We start from the raw sequence: 25424 nt of genomic DNA, 5'->3' as shown, positions 1-25424 counted from the left end.
CTGTTTCCTCTCTAGGGGACTCACTCTTCTATTTACCATATCCCAGGAGGTGAAAACTAAATATACTATTGAAGTAAAATCCCTGTGAAGATAATAAACGATTTTATGGAAAGTAAAGCAGGAAACCTTTTCAGAAGTGGTGTTGTAAGTAATTGGATGTGGCTACACAAAGCCATGAATTCAGAAACAGGCAATTTACAATAGGGAACTCAGAAGGTCACATGTAATGGCTTAAGAGGTAGGAAATCATTACTTTCAATCACACATCAACCTGGAAGTCAAGTCAGACACTTTAATGTACGTTTTCCACTGAGGACAATTTGCTTAAATTTCCAAAAGGAAAATATAGTCCATTGACCAATAATGTATCTGCACAGCTAATTGCCAATTGTGTATCATTAGGAATCAGATATCTGTCAAGCTATAATATTAGATTTCCTGGTATAAGACGTGGTAGACAACTTCACCAGATAATTTCAGTACTAACACATAAAAGAGAATTGTCCTTTTATAATCACCAATAATACTTCAATACAAAATCATTCTTCAGTTAATTTAGGAAAACAAAGTTGATTGCCTTATTTTTATACATACTTAACTATTCTGCATTCTAGTGACATCAGTAGTGATTTTTAGAACCCAAATAAAAAGCAATCTTTATTCATTCTTCCTACCTATTTTCAGAAATTGTTCAGCTGTTTAGTTATTTATAGAAATTGGAAACCAAATTAAAATGGTTACAATATCAACAAGTTATAGGACTCAGTATAGATTGAAAAATTAATTAAAACACTAATGTCCACTTATACTTATATGTGCTTAAATTGCCAAAGCAATACTTGTTTTATTTTCTACAAGTTACTGACATTCTATGAAATGATGCATTTAAAATAATAGGACAACAAAAGATGCAGTTAAGGAGCATCTTATGAGAAATTGAGTCTGATAGTTTCCTGGGTGGGAGGGGGTGAAGAATATGAGTTCTGTGGATTATATCAAATTTCAGCTCTAAAAACTAGTATCTGAGAAACTGAAGGAAGTTACTTAACTTCTCTCTGTTGTTTTAGTCACCCTTATGAAGAGAGTAACGATTGACTTTACAAAGTATAAGGAGATTTAACGGTGTAGTATAAGTTACAAGCCGTGTTTTAGGCTTGTCATTATTAGAACACCTGAGGACATCAGGAGCAAAAATAAGAAGTCTATCACTCATAAAGAGACACTTCCACTTTCGAATTCATTTTGAGTGACCATGGCATGAAGCTGTCTAGTGGGTCTCATGCATGGTGCAGAGGACAAGATCACACACCAATATTTTTGAGACATAAACAGGTGAAACTGGGCTATAGACAAGAAAAACTAAGAAGAGATTGAAAAGAACAAAAGTAACACCTAAGGAATCTTAAAATCAATAGGATGAACCAAACAAAAGGAACAGCTAATGAAAGTGAATGAGAAGAAATGGGGAGAGTTCTGCAAGAAGAATCAAACAGCCTTACTCCCATGGACCACAAGTGTAATTCAAGGAGAATATGACCACTGTGTTCTACTGACAGTGGAGTATAGCTGGAACCAGCAATGTCCCACCTTCCAGTTGTCTAGGGGCCAATTCAGTTTCCTACTTATTTATTTACTAATTTATCACTTGCTATGATTAAAAACCTGTAAAAACCAGGCTGGGTGTCTGTGACTCACGCCTGTAATCCTAGCTACTCAGGAGGCTGAGATCTGAGGATCACAGTTCAAAGCCAGCCCAGACAGGAAAGTCTGTGAGACTCTTAACTCCAATTAACCAGCAAGCAAAACAAAACAAAACAAAACAACCCAAACCCACAACAAAGCAACAACAACAACAAAACCCTATAAAAATCACACACAAATCTTCAATATGAAGTTGATCTCAGCCTGCCAGGGAAATCAGAAGCAGTGAAAGGAGTTCATTCACTCACATGACTCCAGGATGTTTGGTTTAATGGGATAAATCAAAATGCAAGGGAAGATCCTCTTCCCAAAGCAAGGATGCAAAATACTAACAATGTATCTCAACTAAAATTGGTTTGCAAAAGCCTTTGTCACCTGATAGAAAAATTAGTATGATTAAGTTTCTCACTACTAGTACTAGTTTGTAGCAAAAAAATGTGGTCCTTATTCTATAATGCTGTGAAATGTTGGCCAACATACATCAGAAGAAAGTACCTCCTCTCACAACAGTGGTTCAGTGTGGTTGTATCTTCAGTGATTGTATATTCTATCCTTCCATTTCAGTAACCTTTGCCCATATTTATGAGAGTATTTTTAGAGTCAGATATTTCAGCTGCATCATATATATCACCTGAAGCAAGGCAGCCTGAAATAAAAGTGGCAGTGAAAAACATGGAAGTAATTATTATTTATAATTACTTCCTCACGGTATGTTGGCTCATAAATTTTAATGGAGTACTCTCTGCAATGGTGATTGCCAACTTTCTTGGCATCTGTCGGATAAATGTTTATCCAAGCAAGAATAATATAGTCTAAAATGATTTCATAGTCAAACTTGAATTTCCCCTTCCTCATTCTCCACTTGAGGCTATTTTAAAGGCATAATGGTTGGGGGAATAGGCAGAAATGACAGCTACCCCACTTTGGAAATTTTGGCTTATACACAGTGACTCCTGATTTTATCTTCCTGGCAGAAATATAGGTCAGTGAAAACAGCTCTAGGGCAGGCTGACAAATTTACTGGCAGCAGCTGGAGGCTCATCAGTCCAAGAGCCAGGACTAAGCTTGACTTTGGGAATGGACTCAGGAGGGCTGCTGTCTTTCTGTACCATTTTCTTCACGGTTGGCTAGAAACAGGGTAGGGAAGAAATCAAGCACACTGTCAGAAGGTACTAGGGATAGAATATGTTTTTGTGAATGCACAGAAATGACTAAATATTTGCATTATGCCTATATATGTGTATATATGTATACACACATATAGTAGATTCCCTTTATATAGTGAATTTCTCTAGTACATTTAAAAATCAATGCCTAATTGGCAAGATTTGGGTCAAAAGATGGAAATGTGAGGAATTTGTTAAAATGTGAAAAATTATTAAGGAAGAAAGAAGTAACATCTTTAACATTATCAAATAGATTCTGAGAAAATGTAATTTTATATCACCCATGTGTCTGATGCTTTCAAGAAAACACTGCTTGTGATGCAGACAGGCCATACCAGCATTCAGTACCAGGCAAAGGCAGGAGATGTCAAGTTCAAGGGTAACTTGTGCTACATAGCAAGACCCTATCTCCCAATTCGAAAACAATAACAAAAAGAAGACCTTATTTGAATCTAAGTCTTCCACAAACACAGCCCAAAAAGAGAACATAGGAATAGATGGCCTATTTGGTAGGATCCTGGGAAACAAGTGAAAGGGAATATCATGTTTCTGTCCCCAACACTTTATATATTGATTCACTAACCCCTCAATGATGGTATTCGGAGGTGGGCTGCTAGGAGATAATAAGGCTTAGATGAGCTGAGGAGGAGGTAGCCCCATGATATAAGAGTAGTGTCTTTCAAGAATAATAACCAGAATTCTCCAGAGTATGCACATTTTCTCTTCTTGTCTTGTGAGGATAGCAGCCATCTGCCAATGGGGAGAAAAGTGTCTTCACCAGAAAACAAATCTGGCAGAACTTTTACCTTAGATTTGTCAGAACTGCAAGAAAATAAAATTTTCTTGCTTAAGCACATAGGGTATTTTGTTATATTATCACCAGTAAACTAAGTTGAGTGAGATAAAAAAAGAGAAAAAAAAGAAAATGTAGAGAAATATCCATTGTCTTGATATTTTTTATATAGATAGGTTGCCAAGGTCAGATAGATTTATGTTTGCCTTTGTACAAAATAGTTTGGTCTCACTCTTTTTGTTGAGTAAGGATGTCTCAATACTATTAAAAACTCCTGAAAAATATGCGGAGACATTTCCAGAACTGTCACCCTGTAAGATGCTTACTTCCAGGCCAGACTTAGAAGCATAGACCTAGTCAGCTGTGCTCAGAGAAAGTCTTAGATAGAATTCATGAAGGCGAGTGAAATATGCTTCAAATGGGATAGTAAGCATCAGAGATCTGTCCACTGCAGCTAGAGCTAAGGAATCCTGCAGGAGTCTCAGATACCCACTTACAAAAATCTACTGAATAAGACAAAAGAACATTTTCTTTTCTGGCTTTCATGATGTGGTATTTTACTTTTATTTATTTATTCTATGGTAAAGGTGATGTACTGATGATGTCAACTGATTTGAGAACTTTTAACGTGTTTCACAGTCGTCCTTTCAAAAGTTTATATACATTTACTATCTAATATGATATAAATTCTCCATTTCCTACTGTTCTCAATTCTAAACTTTGTGACTCTGTTTAGACATTGTTGTTTTACAGGATTTTTGGTTTTATAGAAGTTCCATTATGCAGCTATAAAAACAGTTATAATTTCAAAATAATAATAATAATGTTGTATTTCTTATTCCATTAATGGTTTTGATGTTGATATGGCATATGTTTTGAAATTACTTATTAGAAAACATTTGATAAATATGACTTAAAAATATTTAAATATGCCAAAACCATGCCATAATAAAAATTGTTAGTAAACAATTAGGAAAGTTAATTTTCAGGAAAGGTAAGCTTATTTTCAGGGGGAAAGTATCACAAATAGGTAAGGAAACTTAAGTTGTTTAAGAAAAATAGTGAATGGTAAATAAACATTTTAAAAAGACATTCTCAAAATTAAAGGGAATAGAAACTGAGTTTAAAATAGCAACAAAAGAAAATGACTCTTCAGAGTTCAATGGAAAGGGCACTCGATGTCCTGTGGTTGGAAGTACAAATTCATAGTACTCAGAATATCAACTTGAACACAGAGCTGTAAGAATCCCAAAATTCTGTTCAGTGGCACTTATCCACACAAAGAGTCACTTTAAAACTCTTCTTATTTATAATGGGAAAAATAATCAGAAAAGGAGAAAAAAGCCCAAGTGCTCCACTACAATAAATTATTTTTCTATTTCTACTGACAATTAGGTTCCTACAGTATTTTTAAATATTTTAGAAACAATTCATAACATACAAATAAAAATTCTGTTGGTAGTATACCATTATTTCATCTTTTTTTTTTCAAATTTTTGTTATCAAACTGATGTACAGAGAGGTTACAGTTTCATACGTTAGGCATTGGATACATTTCTTGTACTGTTCCATTATTTCATCTTTAAAATACATAATGCATATAGAAAACTTAGAATGCTGTATACCAAATTTACTAATAAGAATATTTTGGAAGTAAAAATTTTGGTGATTTGTTTTCCCTTCTACATTTCTGTATTTTTATACTTATTATATGTACTTTTATATTGTTAATGAAAGCATAAAAGCTAATTTTTAAAAATTACTTTAGGTGGTTAGGGATAAGGATCTATGAAACACAGCTAGCCTAGCATTAATTACATCCTAGGTTTGATCCCCAGCACTACAAAAGCTATGAGAGGGTGGAGAGAAAAGACAAAGAGGAAAACAAAAGTATAGATGAAAAGAAAGAAAAGCTGGCATAGAATTACAGCATAGAGCTCACATGGTCAATATATGTTTGTGTTCTTAAGAATAGGAAAGGCTACTAAAACCTTTATGCATAAGACATATATCAGAGTAGGCAATTGGAAGAGATATATGGAAAAAATTGAAGATAAAAATAGAAAAAATTATTCTTTGAATAAAAAAAATGGATGACAATGCGTTATCTCTATGCTCAAGTTCTTTCCATGGGTGTTATGTACTGATTATACATTGAACAAAAAAGCAATCCAATCTATTGCTGAGAGCTTCTTTCCTAATTATATATCTCATTTCCATATGCCATTAATCAGGATTTTCAGTATTTTAATGTGGTCTGGTGAATGAGGAAAAACTACACAGAAATGATCACTTTAGAAGAACACATATATGGGAACAGAAGTGGCTCATGGCTGTAATCCTAGTTATTCATGAGGCTGAGATCTGAGGATAGCAGCTGGAAACCAGCCCAGGCAAGTAAGTCTGTGAAATTCTCATCTCCAGTTAACCACCAGAAAACCCAAAGTGGAGCTGTGGCTCAAAGTAGCACTCAACGAGTGCTCTAGCCTTACACAAAAAAGCTCCAGGAAAGCACCTAGGCCCTGCATTCAAACCCCATGGCCACCACCACCACCACCAAATACACATATAAAAGGATTGGACATAACCACAAGGGAAAGGCAGACTCTCTATGTATCCTATCTTTGGGGTATAGTACGTAATTATTATATTTTTGTCTATGCCTTCACGGTGCCCCAGTGTCCCTAGGGAATGGAAAGAGGACAACTCAAAGTTAGGACTCACTGTACTGTGGGTGAGTTACTTTTTCTCCCAGTCTGACATAATTTTTGTCTGCTTGTTTGATCTTTCCTTTTTAGAGAAAGCTGATGAAATGATCTTAGAAAATTGAAAATAGACAAGGGAGGACTTGGTGATTGTGCAGTCCAAACAATGGGTTGGATCTGGGAAGTTACATTAAGCAAAAAAAAAAACAAAAAAACAACCTGAGGAATGTGGGTATAGACAAATCAGTAAAGCAGAATTAAATAGGGGAACCAGGGTTTAAAAGCAAGGTGATAGTTAATCAAGAGGCAGCCATGAGGCAAGATTGAAAGTTTGAGAAGAACCTACACTAAATGCAGAGATTAGCAATGGAGACCAGGAGTATAGTTTCTAAAAGAATGAAGATGCCAAGAAAGGAGACCTAGGCAAGAACCCATCTACTAATAAACTGAGGTAATGGATAAAGGAACTCAGCTTCTAGGAAACATGGCCAAGAAGATTAAGAAAAAGATCTACTAGAAACTGTGTGTAAACTGTATGAAACAAGTATTTTTGTATATCATATTTTCCCTTCATCAGGATGACTTATCTCCATGTTAGGGCTGAAACCAAAATAATAAGTAATTATTTCAACTGCCCCAGGTTTTTAGATTGAGAGCAAAGACTAACAGGTAATTAATGCTATGTTATAGTCCCATTTTTCTTCTTATGTTCCTAATTTGATGACATTTCATTTTTAATGTACTCAGAAACTTTCAGTGTCTTTTTTTAATGTACTCCTTAACTGCAACTATAAATCCAATAACTAGAATTAAATCACATATTAACATAAATACAACACCTGTATCTTTCCGATGAATTCCATCACCAGCCTTCAGGAATTGCTCTCTTTACTTGACACCCTACTAGCTATGTCAGACTCAAAGACGGATTTCTGGACTTATAACAGAAAAGTCATTTACTTTTCTTTCTGTACCAATGAAGAAAGCAGAAGCTCAGAGACCACAGTTCTGAGGCAAAGTCTGGACTAGAGTGAAGCCTCACGGACTAGAGAAGGAATCTAAGAAGAATGGGAGAGTATGCAGTCCAGTTATAGACAAGTATGTGTACCAACCAAGCCTCAGGAGGTTTCTAGGTCTACACACAATTATTTGATCCCCAGATAACAATTCTGTCTGTCTTAAAGATATCTAATTCTCAAGAAATCATTCCTGTAAGCTCTATAATCTATTCTGCATGCCAGATTACATAATTAAAGCAAAAAGTTATTCTTGGAAATAGGAATCTTAATGAGCAATCAGTTCACTACTATGCTTCCATTAACTTCTACCCAGATTAACATGCATTTGTTTATGAGGTTCCCCTTGAAGATGGGCTGCAGTGTCCCTGTATTACTTCTCACACCTAACAACGAATTTCCTTATGAGTCTTTCTTTTTATTGTTATTGTAAAAGTGATGTACAAAGGGGTTACTGTTACATAGGTCGGGTAATGAGTACATCTTTTTGTTTATGTTTTTGTTGCCAGTCCTGGGGCTTGAACTCAGGGCCTGGGCAGTGTCACTGAGCTTGTTTTACTCAAGGATAGCACTCTACCGCTTGAGCCACAGCACCACTTCTGGCTTTTTCTGTTTATGTGGTACTGAGGAATCGAACTCAGGGCTTCGTGCATGCTATGCAAACATTCTAGCATTAAGCCACATTCTCAGACCCTACAGTGTCACTTCTTCCCTCATTTTCTTTGTTTTTTCTTCCTGTCCCCCCATCCCTGACCCCCAGAAGTTGCATAGTTCATTTTCAACATAGTGTCTAGTGAGTATCACTGCTGCATTTGTTCACTCTGCCTTTTCTTTCTTTCTTTTTTTTCCTACTGCCTAGAACACCAACCAGCCCTTGTTTTGTAGAACCTTTGGATGATGCAATTAGAGAGTGTCCTAGAAGTGGCAGAATAATTTCCTTTTTTTTCCTCAGGGTAGAGTGTTCCTAGTTAGTGATGATGGGATATTCTCATTTCAAATCCTGTATAAACAGGAGAAAGTTTCAAAGTGACAAAATGTAACTCGCTTTTTAACTTGAATAAAATAACAAATAAGCCATGACTAACAAGAATTAATATTTCTCAACTTTTATTATGTATGAGATGACATGTTACATGAAGTACGTGTTTTATCCAAAATATTTCTCATAACGATCTTACATGGTAGATATTCTAACTGGGCCCATTTTACAGACAAGAGTGGAGGACAGATGGGAGCCTGTAGACAGAATTGATTTAGGATTTGACCCTGGGCAAGGGAACACCAGGGCTGGGGCTTCTAACCACAATGCATTGCACAATACCAGCTGCACTGGGTGATGGGAGGCAATATTCATCTGCGTGATATTCATGCTCCCCAGCATCTCGAGGGTACGAACAAATATCCTCAGCTCGAATTATTGAACTAATAGTGATATTTATGTAACCTGAAAATATGTGAATAAAGTTTAACTGTCTAGCCAAACAGCATTTTCATTTAAATTTTTACAAATATTTGCCATCACAACTCTGCCAGAATTAAGTACACTTATCCAAGTATTGAGCAGGTACTGATGTCTCTTATGTTAAATAACACACAGTCCATGATGTATAGGAGCTCCTCATTTAGAGGAAGAAGCGCGTACAAAGGGCAACATCTTAATGTGTCTGTGTTGATAAGAGAACTTTTCATGTATGTGTGTTGAAAAGAGAACTTTTATTCAAGTATAGTAAATTTTAACTACTGCTCTCATTTTGATGTTCCTCTTCTGTATCTGGAAAGAAGGTTCATATTAAATTCTTTCCTGTCACTATTTACAGTTGAATTCTCATCCTATCAGTACATGAAATATTAGGGTGATGGGAGATTCCACTGTGGATGATACATCTCATGTTTATGTTTCCACACATATACCCCACCCCAGATATCAATTTTTTCCTATCCCCTAATTGTAAGAGAGGAAACATGGGCTTGTACATAAGAGTCACTTCCTTGAGTGGTTACCTCAAGAAAGGAGTAAATGAAAGATGTATCTCTAGCTCTATTTTTTTTCCAACTCTCATTCTAAAAGGTACAATAATAGTACAATAGCTCTCCAAGCTAAGCCTATTCTGTCTGAGTCTAGGTGAAGGGTAAGGCAATGGAAGGACTGTTCCTCTGAGTTCCATACTTTCCTCTGTTTAAAAGAGGTCAGTTTCCTCTTGTTATTGATATTTGAAAACATGGTGCCATGGGTCATAAAACCATCTGAAAATCACTACTACAAATATCAGAGATTAAGAAAACAAATTTCTCTTTGCTTGAAATAGACGTAGTGTTTTTTCTAGCCCACTTAGATCCATAGTATGTTCAGAGACACTAAATATAAAATTTAGCTGGAGGGGAATGATTGTAGACTTGATTATCTAAAACTATAGTGAATACGAGGGAATAAAGGAAATCAGAAGCAAAGTTGGTTGCTGGAAGTCTAGGGCTCATGCCTGTAATCCTAGATATTCAGAAGGTTGAGATATGAGGATCACAGTTCCAAGCCAGCTAGAACAGCAAATATAAGAGACCCCTATCTTCAGTTAATCAGCAAAACACCAGAAATAGAGATGTGGCTAGTGGTAGAGCACTCCCCTTGAAGGAAAGCTAAGGGACAATGCCCAAGCCCTGAATCCAAGCTCCAGTAAGGGCATAGACACACAGAAAGCAAAGTTGATAACTAATAGGAAATGGAACTATATTCTTAAAGAGAAAGAAGGATGACCAGCTGGTAAGGAAACAAGAGAAGGGGATAAAGGAAAAAAGCAGATACTATGTCCATCAAATTTTGTCAGAATTCTTGAACTTTGATGCTATTCTTTTAGGTACACCGTCCCTTGCTAATCCAAGACTAGATTTATAGCAATGAGCTATGTTTGGACCAATCTAAGCATGTTCTCTGACTCTATAAATTAGGAGGAGATTTTACAAAGAGTATTCTAGTCTATGCCTCCCTGGATCCTTGATCATAATGGACTACATGAATGTTCAGTTCATTACACACAGACACAATATGACAGGAGGTATAGAAAATCAGAAGCCTGTTTCTTAGAATAAGTTATCACTTGGAAGCTTATTAGAAATTCAGTCCTTATTCCTGTCTAGAGAGATTCCTATCCCTTAGTAGAGCAGTAACATTTTTTAAATTTCTCCAATGATTCTAATGAAAGCCTTCATATGTGGAGAGACCATAATTTCTACGACAAAATCATTGATTAGACATTCCTCTAAGAAAAAGGGTACTGAGAAGTCCCAGGGATATACTGTTCACTCAGATTGCTAATTTCCACATCGTTCTTTGTCACTTTTGTAGGTGCTTCTCCCTCACTTTCTTTTTAAAAATTAAAAAAAAAAATCTTTATTGTAAAGGTGATGAACAGAGGGTTACTGTTACACAAGTAAGGTAATGAGTATATTTCTTTTTAAAAAACTGTTACCACCTCCCTCATTTGCTCCTTCTTACCTCTCCCTATTCACCTCCCCCAAAGTCATATAGTTCATTTCCAACATAATGTTAAGTATCATTGATGCATTAGATCAATCTTGGTCTTGCTGTTTCTGTGATTCCCTTTCCTTTCCATGGATCAGGTAAATTTATATATGAGACAAAGGGTATAGAAAACTAAACCTGAAGAAAAAGAGATAAAACTGCATACAGGACATAATAAGAACCTCTTGGAGTTCATATGAACCTAGCAATTGGGTTATTGGGATCCCCTGTTAAGAATATCATAGACATACTATAGTTATTACAAATGAAGGAAAACATGCAACCTACTTTTCTTTGGGCCTGGTTTACTTCACTTCATATAATTTTTTCCAAGTCTTTCCATTTTTTTACAAATGAGGCAATGACATTCTTTCTGATGAGAGAATAGAACTCCATTGCACTACATCTTCTCAACCCATTCAGCTACTGAGGGGCATCTGAGTTGGTTCCATACCTTAGGTATGGGAAATTATGCTGCAATGGACATGATTGTGCTGGTAGCTTTTGTATGGACTTTTTTGTGGTCATTTGGGTAAATGCCCAGGAGTGGGATTGCTGGATCATAGGGGAGCTCTATGTTTAGTCTTTTGAGGAACCTCCATACTGCTTTCCAGAGTGGTTGAACAAGTTTTCACTCTCACCAACAATGTAATAGTAATGTAATAGTGTTCTCTTCTGGCCACATGCCCACAGGTATATCTGCAAGCTTGGTTATTCCCTAAACGCAGGAGTGTCTTAATGTTGCCAGTGCAAAGTTCACAGTACATCTTAATTTTCCCACATGTTTGAGTAAAGAAGCCTCTCTCCCTTACTGTTTTTTTATTGTCAAAATAATGTTACAATGTCATATGTAAGGCAGTGAGTATGTATTTAATATCCAACTTGTTACCTCCTCCCTCATTTTCCCCTGTCTTTACTTTCAGCTTTTGTAAGCTATAGTAGTCATTATAAAAGTCAATTTAAAATTTAACTCTCAACACCACAGCTACTTTCCTCTTGACAGTTCCAGAAACTAGTCATACAGAAAGAGAAAAGTTCTTCCAGTTCTCTCTTGTTTCCAGTTGGTTGTAAATTTATTACAAATTAAGTGGTAAAGATGAAATTTTTGAGTTAGGTCTTCACCTGAAGGTTAATTGCTTTGCAAAATTTGAAGGAGAAAAAAAAAAGAAAAAGAAAAACTGAAAAAAAAATTCTCCTGTACTTTTCCTCTTCATAAAAGGACGGACAGAGAGACTGGGATGTAGCTCAGTGGTGGAATACTCAGTATGTGCAAGGCCCTAATTTAATGCCCAGCATAAGAATTGGAGGGGTGGCAGAAGGGGAGAGGGTAGGGGAGAGTTTTCTACTAGCTTAACTAAAATGATTCCTATCAGGCCGCCACCCCTTCCCGTATATGGTAAAGTGTAATATGCCTTGGACGTGTGGATCAGCTTTGTGCACAAGTGTTCTAATTTGAAGAGTCCAGGGAAGATGTCCTTCCTCACCATTCAATTTGCTTCAACTTTGGTTTACAAATCACTATTTTCAAATTAGAATACCACTAAAGTAAGTGAGACATTAGTTGATCAAATGAACATCATGTAAACGGATACTTAGCCCTCATAAACTTAGAAAGACTGGGATTACAGTATCCAAGACTTTGTTGTTAGTAGCTATAAACATCTAGTGTGTAAACTAAGTGAAAGTTGGGGGGAAAGAAGATTGCTCAGACTTATCACTTTCTTTTCTTCCCACAAGTGGAGGGAACTGGCACTCCAGTGAGCCAGACTTGAGCCAAGAGCCCTGCCATCTAGACTTTGCTACTTGTCATTGCCATGTTGCTAGGCATACAGGGTATGTGCCTGTGCTTCCATTTGTTCATTTTCATTCACATGATGCCAAAAAGTAAACATATCCTTCTGGTTCTGTCTGCAAGAAGTGCATTCTGTGCTCTCAGACTCAAGTGACTTCCAGAAAAGCCACTTAGTCTCACATCTTGTCTTCATCTGTTATGATTGGGGTTTTCTAGTATAGGCAACAAGGGGTTTCATAATACCTGCCAACGTGCTGAAATCCTTTGCTCATATTTTGCATAATTTATCTGAGTGCAGTACATGACCTAGAGCAAAGTGTTCAAAATATGTGTGGTGTTGAGGGGAACCTAAACCCTTTCAAGGAGTGAGTGAGGTCAAATCCACATTCCAATAAAATGAAGTTATTATTCACCTTTCTCCCCCTCATTCCCTCATGAGTGTACAAGGAAGATTTTTCAACAGGTTGGATGAGAAAGCAGATGTAAAAATTCAATTGTCCCCTATTAAGCAGCTTTACAGAAATGTAAAATGTTGTCACTCCTCTCACTGACTACATTGATTTTCAAATTATGGAAATTTCATCAAAATACATTAAAGTTGTTCTCATGCAATGGATTTATCTTCATTTTAAATAGGTATCTATTTTTATTATTAACCCAGTAATATCAATAATTATATCAATATGTACAATGCATGTACACAAGACTTCTCTGTCCTTAATCATTTTATAGGCATAAATGGATTCACAAGACAAAATCATAAAAGAGAATATTACACATTTTATGTTATTTATGAAAATAACTCTATCACACAAATACAATTGTCCTAATTTTTATTTAAAAAAAAACCTGAACAAAACAGAGTCAGATAATTTGCCCAGAGCCAAACTATCAGAAATTCAAGGCCACTGCTGTTCCTGGTGCTCTCGTTGCTCTTGAGTTGCCCTTGTGTTTGGCTTGCTTGTGAGAGACTGAATATAAATGGACAAGTGCCAGACCAAATATAAATATAAAACGTTGACCCACAACCCACAGCAACCTGCCAAGGAAACCAACCTCCTTATCTACAGTAAACAACCCAGGAAGTCAACCCACTAGAAGTTAGACTTGCAGAAATCCAGACACAGTCCAGGAAGCTAAACAAATCTGTAATGATCAAGTCAAATGAGTCAAACTTGTTTAATGACAAACAGCTTCTCCAATTTTGTCCCTGCTTCCAACTTAGGGCCAGTGGAAAAAAAATCATATACATACCCTAACCAATTACATCAAATACTCGATTCCAAATTAGGCCTTCTGCAGCTACTCCGTGCCAACAGACCCCAAACAGGGCATAGGTGAAGGATACTCTTTCTACCACAAAGCTGTCTTGCTCTGCTGGCTGCATTGAAGTCTCTGCTAAAATACTAGCAGTGATGACTGAGTCATTTCACAGTTAATCTTCCCAATTGAGTGCTCATTGTTTATATTGATACTTGTTTCTGTGTTGTTTTTCTGTAAGTCACAGAAAGACAAGAAACTTAAAACCTTTTGCTTCCTTGCTACACAGCCCAGTATGCTGCATAGCACCTAATAATAATCACTCATAAATCTATGGCTCTTTTTTTGAAAAATGTGCCAGGATTATTTGACTAGAACACAACCACAGAAAAGCTTTCTTGCTATTTTCTTCAAACTGTCCAGCCAAATGATTCAATGCCATTAAACGCTGAATGACTAGTTTTCAGATTTCTGGGCTTCAAGACCAAAATAGTGTTAATAATAAATAAATGCAAATGTGTAATTGACAAGAGACTTCCCTTTTGTTTTTTATATTTTATTTGCTTCTGAGCAAGGTTAAAAAAAATACTACCAGATTACCAAAAGGATAGTAAAGAATCAACTACAATAAATAGCATTATTTTAAATCTAACATGTTTCTTAAAATGTAATAAATTTTATTTTATGAACAAAAGCATGACTTTGCTTTTATTCTGGGGAAACATTCATCAAAGGTCAGTGGGGGTCCAGGGCATGGCATTTGGGAACACTGCTCACGTGGCACGAGTTCTGCCTTGTGTAACAGAAGGTGAGCTCTTAGTCCCATAGCACATAGGTGTTCCTGGTCTTGGAACAAGACCATAAACTGTTCATGGCTTAATGGCTGAAGTTCTCAAACCATTTGTTTTCCCTTTACTTTTTTTAACTGCATTCTTTTGTCTTTTCTTTTTTGGTACTAGGGATCGAACCCAGGACATTGCACTTGCTAGGCAAGCACTTTGCCACTGAGCTACATCCCAGACCTTGTTTTCCCTTTGCTAAAGGAAAACTGGAGCCCCTCTGGGAAGCTTAAAAGATCTGGGCCCATTGATATTTATTTTCTATGTAGACATTTACCTAGTTTAGAGTAAGAACTGATTTATTCCCTATCAAGCACACATTAATGACCATATGTGTGTTCAAAGAAATCAACAATACCTTAGGATATTAATAGTATTATTTCATGAATGCACTGGTGATATTTGGGAGGACCACATAAACACTGAACTAAAAACAAAAAAGAATTTTAAAATTTTACCATACCATTAAAATTACCAGAAGTATGAACTTAGCAGAAATTCATGATGTATCTATGAATTGATTACCCTCAAATGAGTATTTGGACAACCAACCTTATTTACTACTTTAAATATTTATATAAAAATGCTGCTAAAACCATGTTCCACAAGAAATGTACTCATTACATTACATATGTCACCTTGACAATAAAAGTAAATTAACAAAAATATTACTAAGAGCAGGCAGCCCATGGCCCAAGCCTGTAATTCTAACTACTCAGGAGGCTCAGATCTGAGGATCCTGGTTCAAAGCCAGATTGGGCAGAAAAGCATATGCGATTCTTATCTCCAGTTAATCATAGGAAAGGCAGGAAGTGGTGCTGTGGCTCAGAGTGCTAGTCTTGAGCAAAATGAGTCCAGGGAAAGTGCCCAGGCCTGGAGATCAAGCCCCCAAACCACTAAAAACAAAACAAAACAACAACAACGAAACTACTAAAAATCTACCTTTATCATTTGCTAGACAATTTCCTTTAGCTTCCAGATTCTTTCTTGAATCAACCCCATCCCAGTGCTCCAGGAAGTTAATTTGTGAACCATTCTTTGGCTCAGCCAAAGAGAGTCATAGGAAATAGTTCAAAAGGCAAGAGGCAAGAGAGCTGAGGGCATTTATTCCCATGGCCCTTCCTTGATTAGCCATTGATAAGCAGAGCAGACATTGTTTTCTAAAAGGCTAAGGTTACTATCCTACAGCAATCACTTCTCTCTTGGCCCTTATAACTGCTTCTTTTCCATTCACTTCAGTCTAAGAAGGCAGCAGTAATTTTTCTGGTGCTAACAGTAGGGTCTGCACCACTTCCCCTTAACCCTGCATCTAATATTGTAAAATCACTAAACCCTCCTAAATTATCATCTGCCTCTTTCCAAAACTCTAAGCTGATACATTATCCAATTCTTTTTAATACTGATGCTTCCTTTGTTATTTTATTTATTTATTTATTTATTTATTTATTTTTTTGCCAGTCCTGGGCCTTGGACTCAGGGCCTGAGCACTGTCCCTGGCTTCTTCCCACTCAAGGCTAGCACTCTGCCACTTGAGCCACAGCGCTGCTTCTGGCCGTTTTCTGTATACGTGGTGCTGGGGAATCGAACCTAGGGCCTCGTGTATCCGAGGCAGGCACTCTTGCCACTAGGCCATATCCCCAGCCCCTGTTATTTCTTTTTTATACTTACCATTTTTACACATGGTGCTTTATAAGTATCCTAAAATTGTTTCCATTGCTTTGGTTCTTTTGTTTGTGTTTTCTGTTATTTTTTTTTTTTAACAACAGAGACTATCTAACTTGGAATTTACAGGCTAGCCTGTGGTTCATGATCCTTCTGCTTTAACTTCCAGAGTGCGTCCAGAATGCAGATAAACTCTACCATGCTCACCTCTGATTCTGTTGCTTCCCAAAACAGCAACCTTCCTGAAGGAAAAGGTCTGCCTTCTACTTCTTTCACATTCATCATCAGCTTAAGCAAACTGATTTTTATCGATTAATGTTCACATTTACTCTCTTTAATCTTTCTGGTCACATTCCCACAATGAAAATGTTCTGAACCAGCAAAACTAGTGTGATGGGAGCAAAAACTGATAAGAAAAAATATCGCTACTTCTAAAAATAACTACTATCCACATAGAAAATGCTTGCTTATTTCTACCTTTCTGAGTCAAGAAATAAATATATGAAGTAATTAAATGCTAATTTGGACCATAATTCAAGCTGTCTCTCTATAATGCCAAAACCACCAGTCAGTTCAATCTAACTTTAATAGAATCAGAATAACAACAGAAATTCTGGTGTCCCAAACACAGTATAGCTCACAGATCAGACCAGAAAGGGCCAGCATCACTAGGCAGCAACCCAAGGAAATCATATCCCAACATTTAATCACATCTCTCGATGGACCCAATGATTTACAACTGTATTGTTCCTGGGTAGAACATCAATTTTATGAGCATTTAATAAACAAGCTGTGTGAGCTTGCCTTCCCTGTGCAATTGATAGTTCTATTTAAATTCACAGATGTCTCCATCAGGACACACCCCAACCACACAGCTGACTGACCATGGACATATTAGAATTCACAGATAACTGGTGAGAAAAACTCAGGGTCCAGAAGATGTTCCACTTCATCAGTCAGTTCACTTGTCAATTTCATAACCACATCAGAACATTAAGTCAAGTTCTTTTTATGAATGTCTGCATGCAGTACAGTTAGAAATCCATGGCCTAAGAATGCCCTTTAGTAGATTTAAAATGTATGAAACTAGACGGAAAAGACTCATACTGTTTAAAGCGAATGTAATTTCTTTCTTTACGAGTTACGGTTTGCAAAGTATTGTCTAAAACCTTTATAAATGCCATGTTCTTTAAAATTTATAGTAAGACTATAAAGAATATGTTATTATTGCTCCCAGTTTACAGATGGAAAAACTCAAGTATGGGAAGATCATTTAACTTGCTAACGTTACTTTAAAAATAGATTTAAGATATCACAAGAAATGTACACACTGCCCTACTATGTAACTGTACCCTTTTTGCACAACATCTTGTCAAAAAATTTGTGTTCAATTAATAAACAAATAAATTAAAAATAAATAAATTAAAAAAATAGATTTAAACGCTGGAAGACAGCTTGGAGCTCATGCTTAATGACAAGACTATTATGTGATATTGTGGTTTTGAGGGAATTTCAAACCAAGTTTAGAATAGGTCTGAAATCAAACTAACACCAATGTATTTGGGCAGGTTAAATGTTTTGATTGGTAAATACACAAAGACCACAGTACAGTGGCAAAAGGTAGCAAAGTCTCTAACCTTTTAGGTAGGTTAGACTTTTGTACACATATGGAAAAATTCAAGCAAATTAATAAAAGATCCCCATATTTGTACTTTGAAACATTTTCATTTTATTCTAGCTGACAAGGAGAACATCCTTGTTTATGAAAGAATTAATGAAAGGGAAAAAGAATGACGAACACAGACCACTCCATGACCACTATGCGGCGGGAATTCCAAGGATTTCACCCATTCTGAGAATTCTACTGTAAATTTTCCTTATCTTCTGTACTGTTGGGTATTTTTTTATAATCCAGAAATGGGAATACAAAAGATTTTTTCCTATTGAATACAAGTTTTCTATTTTATTGTAGAGGTGATGTACAGAGTTACCCTCCTAGGGTAACTCTTCTCTTGTTTTTCATTTCTCAGAATGCTCTGTTTATTCATAACATTTGTCATAATATATGAACTTGGGATACTTACTTGAATGCCAAATTCCTGTAAAAGGCTTAGTATACACTGAAAACTCAATAAATACAGATGATGAATCAATCAATGAACAAATAATCTCTTATCATTTCTCATTTCTCAGCTCAGATATAGATGCCCCACTAAATGATCATAGAGTCTAAAGTCTGGCTCTGTATATAACTTAAGAGTCCTGTCCTCAGGTCTTGTGGATCAATCACAGCAGCAGATGGAATCCTATCGCCCTGTCCCATGGTTGGCCCTATGACAGACTCTATGCATCATTCATTGTTACATACCCAACACTTACCAATGTGCTTTCCTGTCACACAGAATGCTATTTTGTTAAATTACTCAGCAAGGTTTTGGTTCTGACAAATTACTAAATTGAGTACAAAAATCTCAGTGATAGCATACTACTTTTCAAAACAAATATACACACTAACATTTTATGTCTATTATGTTTGTTTCTAAACTCAATGTAAGCAAGTACTCAGCAGCCTAAGGGGCAGATTTTATTTCCCCCACTTCACAAATGAGTAAATAGAAGTATAAAAAGTAGGGCCTAATGTCATCCAGCAAATGAAAATTTAGAGCTTGAATCACTATAAACCCCAAATTCTTTGCTCCAGCCTCTGGGCTTCTCAGTACCACAGCAGAATATGGCCACAGAACTACCAGATAGTCCTTTCTGCCTTGGCTTTTCAGCTGTCTTTCTCAGTATCTAGAGAGTTGAATCAGACTAGAAACTTACAACTTTCTGTATCTTGTCCATGCTGGGAAGAGTGGATTAAACACAGTGGGATGCAAGACTGCTGCTTTTTAGTCCCTTGACAGAGCAAATGGTTTCATGCATCTTGACATTTCATATACAGTATCAGCTTCCTCTCAGGAGGGAAATAAGAGCATGCCTTTTCTCAATCTCTCAGGAGACACAGATCCTAACTTAGTAGTAAGATGATGGGTAAAAGAACACACAAATGACAGCACCAAGAATGGCCTTGGCAGCTGTCATTGCCTTTGGTGACTCTCATAAGGAACTAGTATTTGCAGAGCATGTTGTTAGTTTATAAATACACGTGGAGGATCTGAACACCATCCTGAAATCAATAGGTAGGATGACTGGGCTAAATGAGAACCACAGGCAAAGATCAGGGGCCACAATATTTTCCCACAGATGTTCTTCCTATTTAGCTGACTCTTCCCTCCACATACCCTCGCTGTAAATTCATTTCCCAGCAGTAGAAGCAGGTATTCCAGAAATGGGCAGAAGTCAGTTGATTGTGCTCCAGTACATCCTACTGTGTTTTAAACACAAAACAGATAATGAACCAAGTGGTTCTGCTGGCAGAGAGTAAATGCCAAGCCAAACAACTGAATTTTTTTTCCTGTAATGATAATGTCTTGGAAGAAAAAATAAGAAAACACTGAAAGAAAATGAGCAATTACATAATGAAAAAAGTATTTTCTAGGGATTAAGATATATGGGATTTAGAAAGGTCTTATCTAAAAGAGTTAGATCAATTGTGTCTTCTCTGGACCTCATTTATACTGAGTGACCAGATGCATGTGCTTTGGACACAATGTCTGGAGTGGATTTCTACTATTGATCTTTCTTACCTATAATATCATGTTGTCTTGACTGATTCTCTTTTCCCTCACTTATAAAACAGAGCTATAATATCACCTGTTATCATTGGATTGTAACAAAAACAGAATGTGAAAATGTATAAAAAGTGCTTACTTTGTAGGTTAGCACTGGGCTAAGTAAATGCTTTTGTAAAATATTGTAAAGGTGATGTACAAAGGGGTTACAGTTATATGAGTCAGGCAATTAGTACATTGCCTTTTTTTTTTTTTTTTTTTTTTGCCAGTCCTAGGGCTTGAACTCAGGGTCTGAGTACTTTCCTTGGCTTCTTTTTTTGCTCAAGGCTAGCACTCTGCCACTTGAGCCACAGCGCCCCTTCTGGCTATTTTGTATATATGTGGTGCTGGGGAATCGAACCTAGGGCTTTGTGCACAGGAGGCAAGCACTCTTGCCACTAGGCCATATCCCCAGCCCAGTACATTGCCTTTTGAACAGTATCCTCCCTCTTTCATTCTCTCCCTGTTTTTCTCCCTCCCAATTTCCTTTCCCTACAAAGTTGCATAGCTCATTTCCAACATAATGTGTAGTGGTTTTCACTGCTGAATTGTTAATTATACTAATAGTATTCATGAGACCTTTTTCTGGCCCTCTAGGGTCAAGTAGTGAGACCAGAAAGGAAGGAATACTTGGAATTATAGCCTCTAGGAGAGTAGAATCAGTGACAGAGCCTGCCCCAGGTGTCTGAGAACTGTTTCTCTGTATTAATGATGCCTTTTTCTTATTTCCTTTTTATTCTGATGCTTTAACATCTGAGATCTTACTGTTTCTAAAATTACTACACATCTCTGCATCCGACTATTTCTAAAATATGAAACAACACATTGTTGTATGTCTTCCAAAGGCAAACCACTCCAGAGCTCACATATCCTCTCCAGACCTTTTTAAAGCTCTTATACTCTGTGCCACTACTGTCCGCTTGGTCTACCACTGCAAACCCAGGTATCAAACCTCTAGGAACAGCCTCAATGCCTCAGCACCAGCTGCTATTCAAACTAGTTATTCTACACCAGCTTATCTGCCTCTCCCATTGTTTCCTGAAGGAATTTTGAATGTGGCCGGTGCTCACAATCCCTCCTACTTCTCTTCCTGACCATTCCAGTGATTCACAATTCCCTAGGTGCTCTCTAATTATGCATCCTTCTCTTGGGATTTGTGAGTATAACAAACTTCTCAGTGACAATCATCCCCTTGTCTGTTGGTCTTGGTACATCTATATAAGAAAACACATTTTAAATTACCCTCTCCTAGGCCTCCGAAAGGGAAGCAGGGCTGGTATCTTCTGAGAACTTCACACTGTCTCCTTCATCAGAGTCTTACCAAGTCACTGCTTGTGTCCATAGCTGCTGTATAAATAAGAATCCTACTGCCGAGCAGTAGGAATATCTTTGACCAGCAAATAGCAGCAACTTTGTAAAAAAATAAAGGTCCTCCTTGCTGGAGCTTCAACTGGAGAGTAGCCCCTCACAATACCACAACACAATGTGTTGTATACAGTGTGTGTGCCTCTCAGGGTGACAGCCTGAGAGGTCTGATTCCCCAAAGCTCAGCCAGACCAGAATTCAGAAATAGGAGGGAGAGAGGAAATGGACTGGAGCGAGAGAAAAAATGAGTTTAGAATAGGAAATTAGAGCGAGCCAAATTTATGAAAGTGTCGTTGATTTCTAAGGAAATTTGAAAGATTAGAGATAAATCTGATCAGAATAATATAGCACATTATTTGAACAAAGTTACAGAAACTACTGACAATCACATAGAAGCAGTAAAGGAGAAGTAGCTCAAGCTCTTCAGAGAGGAGCAGCGTTCATTCAGAAGTGAGATGCAGATAGAATAATGAACCTCAATTCTTACAAAAAGAGATGAATTAGAACTGGCCTGGTATAGGCACTAAATATTCTAAAGAAAATATTTTATTAAAAATCACAAATAATTTCTGTTATTACAAATATACATGCTTTACATTAAGGATAAAGGGTTTTGTGCTTCAACAAAGAATTTGTCAATAATCCTTACTGACAAATTACTAACAATTATAAAACTAACAACATATCAGGTTGGTATTTTGTCTGTATAATTAGATCAACCACTTAAAATATCTGAGACACAAAGGAGAGAAAAAATAAACTAGGAGCCATCTGCCAGAGGAGTAACTGTTCTCTCTTATTAGCAGAAAAAACTCTGAAGTGAAGAAGTGTGTAGTTACCAAGTTAATTTCATTTTCTTTTATAAACCTATCTTTAATTTTATTTATTTTATTATCTTTAAGTAGTTGTACAAAGGAGTTGCCGTTTAACAGAACAGTTTATGAATACGGTGTAACTTAATCAATGCCACCCCTTTCCATATTTTAAATTTCATTTTCAATCTAGCCAGGCCCTTGAGAGTGAAGGGATCCTTCTTAAGTTTGCATATGAATCTTATCATATAACACTTATTTGCCTAAAGCTCAAAAGGAAGAGACTGATCCAGGCCCCAAATGGGAAACAATGACATGGCTTCAGATATAGAGGTGTGTCTGGGGACTCTATTGACTGAAATCAAGTTCCTAAGCTGGGACCTTCCCAATTAAATGACTTTAGAAAATGGTTGATCATTGAAGATGCTCATCCTGGGAACTAATTGTTCAAGTTCTCGTACGAGCTCTCATTAGATTTGAAAGATTTCAAAGTCAGAATAAGTAAAACAGTAATAATCTCGTATACTACTCCAAAACAACACCAATGTATATTCTGTATCTTTAAGTTTTACTCCTACTATTTTAAGACATTTAAAAGCCACCTTATTTATATAAGTGATTAAATAAGCGGAACTTGTATTTAAAAAATATGAAACATTATATTCTGGAATTTTTCTTCATTTTTAAGATTTCTACATTTAAGAAAAGAGACATACTATCATTCATATAGAACAAACTAACTAATAACTACTACCAGTAGTTATTGGAAATGTCTTGAATTGAAGGAAAAATAAAGCATCATGGGAAATAATTGTTCATAGCTCTAACGAGTTTCAGTTTTAGAGGTATGAGCTGACAAGAAAAAAGACCAAAATTGACTCTAGATACATTTTATCAATGTACATAAATGTACATTGTACATAAAATATGTACTACATAAATCTCTTAGCATAACAAGTATTTATTTAGGTAACTTCAACTCTTACATTAGCTTAACCAATTACTTAAATATATTTGTCTTGGTTTTTTTGCTAACTAGACTTACAAATGTATGCCAAAAATTCAGTTTAAAAAGCTGATATTTAGGTAGAGAGAAGAGGCAGAAAGCTAGTCAAATTATGTTTCCTATGAATATGTAAACACAGTTTTTAGAGCTGAAAGAGAAAGCTTGTGAAGTATAAACAGACTATGTGCAAAGTTAGATCTGGGCTTTATAAATAAACTAACACTGGCTTTACACTATGTTTAGGTTTTATTGTCTCCTATAAAATATCCTGGGAAGGCTGCTTTGTATGACCTAAAAGGCCAGAGCTGCATTGTCTACTTTGTTAATTACAAAATTGATGATAGAAGGATACATGAAGTTTCTCAAGGTCCAATGGGTCATGCAAGGCAGAGCCAGACTTTTCATAGAGTGCTACTTCCACCACCAAGACAATAAAGTTTGGACATCTTTTCTCCTAAAGACTGTTAAGAAGCACTACTAGATAGATTACAAGATATGATTGAACCTTCTACCTTCACAAGGCATTACTCATCACTCTGCAGAATGTTCTGCAGCAAAGAAGCTGGAAATAAAAGTTGTGGACCCTGCAGAGACAGAACAAAATGAAAAGCTTTTCCCTTCCACATGTATGTGTCCAATACCCCTACTTGTAGAATAGTGTCAGTTCAAAGCCACTTACCCAAATCTGAAGCTTGATTCTCTTTTCATTTTTGAACACAGTTTTCACTTTGAAATCAATCCCAACTGTGCTGACAAATGCAGATGTAAAGGAGTCATCTGCATAACGGAACAGAAAAGATGTTTTCCCCACACTGCTATTGCCGATGATCAGTAATTTGAACATGTAGTCAAAGTTCTGGTCAGAAGAGTCTTTCTGGCCATACCTGGCATCTTGAGTAGAGGCCATCTGTGAAGGGGAAATAAAAAAGACAGGTATGGATCAATCTCTCGTGTGGGTGTTTTGATATGACGGTAGAAACACATTCATTTATTGGCCTTGCCAGAAACAGATGTCAGACACTCAGGAGGTAAGTGGAGAGTGCTACCCAATCTCCCTCTGATGCTAGTATCCATGGCAATAATTCCCTGTTGGAATACAGAACAGCAAATCTTACAGCTCTTTCCAGCTGTGTTGGTGCTTGTCACTGCTCAGCATTCAGAACCAATCAAAGACACCAAAGGAGACATCTCTAAGGGTAACATAAAAGCAAAGATAGGAGGAATTGGCCGGGGCACAAGACTCTGAAACTATAATCTCAGTGATGGAGGCACCAAAGTGATTGAACAATAGGGCTGTTCTTCCTGACTTGTGTGGATTATTAGTCGTCTGTATTACCTATTAACATCATACTTAATCCCTCCTAACACAAAATGTCAGTCTCTTTCGAATTAAAAATAATGATTACAAATTTATATGGGTCAAACAGTGTCCTGGCACTATTATTTAACCTTTACAACAACCTGGTAGTGTGTGCCTTTATTATTTCTGTTTTTAACTTAGAAAATTCAGGCTGAGTGACATTGTCTTGCTCAAGTCCATTTGGTGGTAAATAGTAGAGGCAGGATTCAAGTCGGACTCTTGGAGTTAGAGCTCATATTATTGACTCATGTTCTTTTTCCCCAGTGATGTCTAGGGAAATAAGCACAAGAGCTCCAGGAATCCATATGGGAAATGTTCATTGTTAAACACACTAATGATAAACCCTACCTGGCTTCAAACATTGCTTGCACTATTTCCTGCCTCTGTGACTCTGCTTTATTATTTTCTGACACCATTTCCTTTCTTGTATGAAATGGAAACCGAATGATATCTCACTTCAAGAGCTTGTGAAAATAATAGATGATATATTTGTAAATCAGTATACAGAATGATCCTTTATGAATTAGAAATGTGGTATTACTCCTAAATACCATCTGGTTTAATATAGAAGAAACCTATTTACTCATTAACTGATGAATCAATAAAGAAAATGCAGTATATATACACAATATAATACTATTCATCCATAAAGAAAAATTAAATTATGTCATTTGAAAGGCAATAGATAAAACTGGAGATCATCATGTTAAGTTAAATAAG

At 36.5% G+C, this 25424-nt stretch overlaps 1 protein-coding gene across 2 annotated transcripts in view; it reads right to left on the bottom strand.

The window, feature by feature from the left end:
• Rab3c (RAB3C, member RAS oncogene family) overlaps positions 1–25424 on the bottom strand; it is a 195998-nt gene that overhangs the window by 152693 nt on the left and 17881 nt on the right. For both annotated transcript variants that reach the window (XM_048368174.1, XM_048368173.1), the window contains exon 2: positions 24024–24251. In XM_048368174.1, the coding sequence (XP_048224131.1) occupies positions 24024–24251 (228 nt within the window). The remainder of the gene's footprint in view (positions 1–24023; positions 24252–25424) is intronic.

Source organism: Perognathus longimembris, chromosome 19 (genome assembly GCF_023159225.1).
Source record: "Perognathus longimembris pacificus isolate PPM17 chromosome 19, ASM2315922v1, whole genome shotgun sequence".
Taxonomy (NCBI): Eukaryota; Metazoa; Chordata; class Mammalia; order Rodentia; family Heteromyidae; genus Perognathus; species Perognathus longimembris.
Note: the sequence above shows the minus strand (reverse complement) of the source record. Positions and strands in the feature narration are given on the sequence as shown.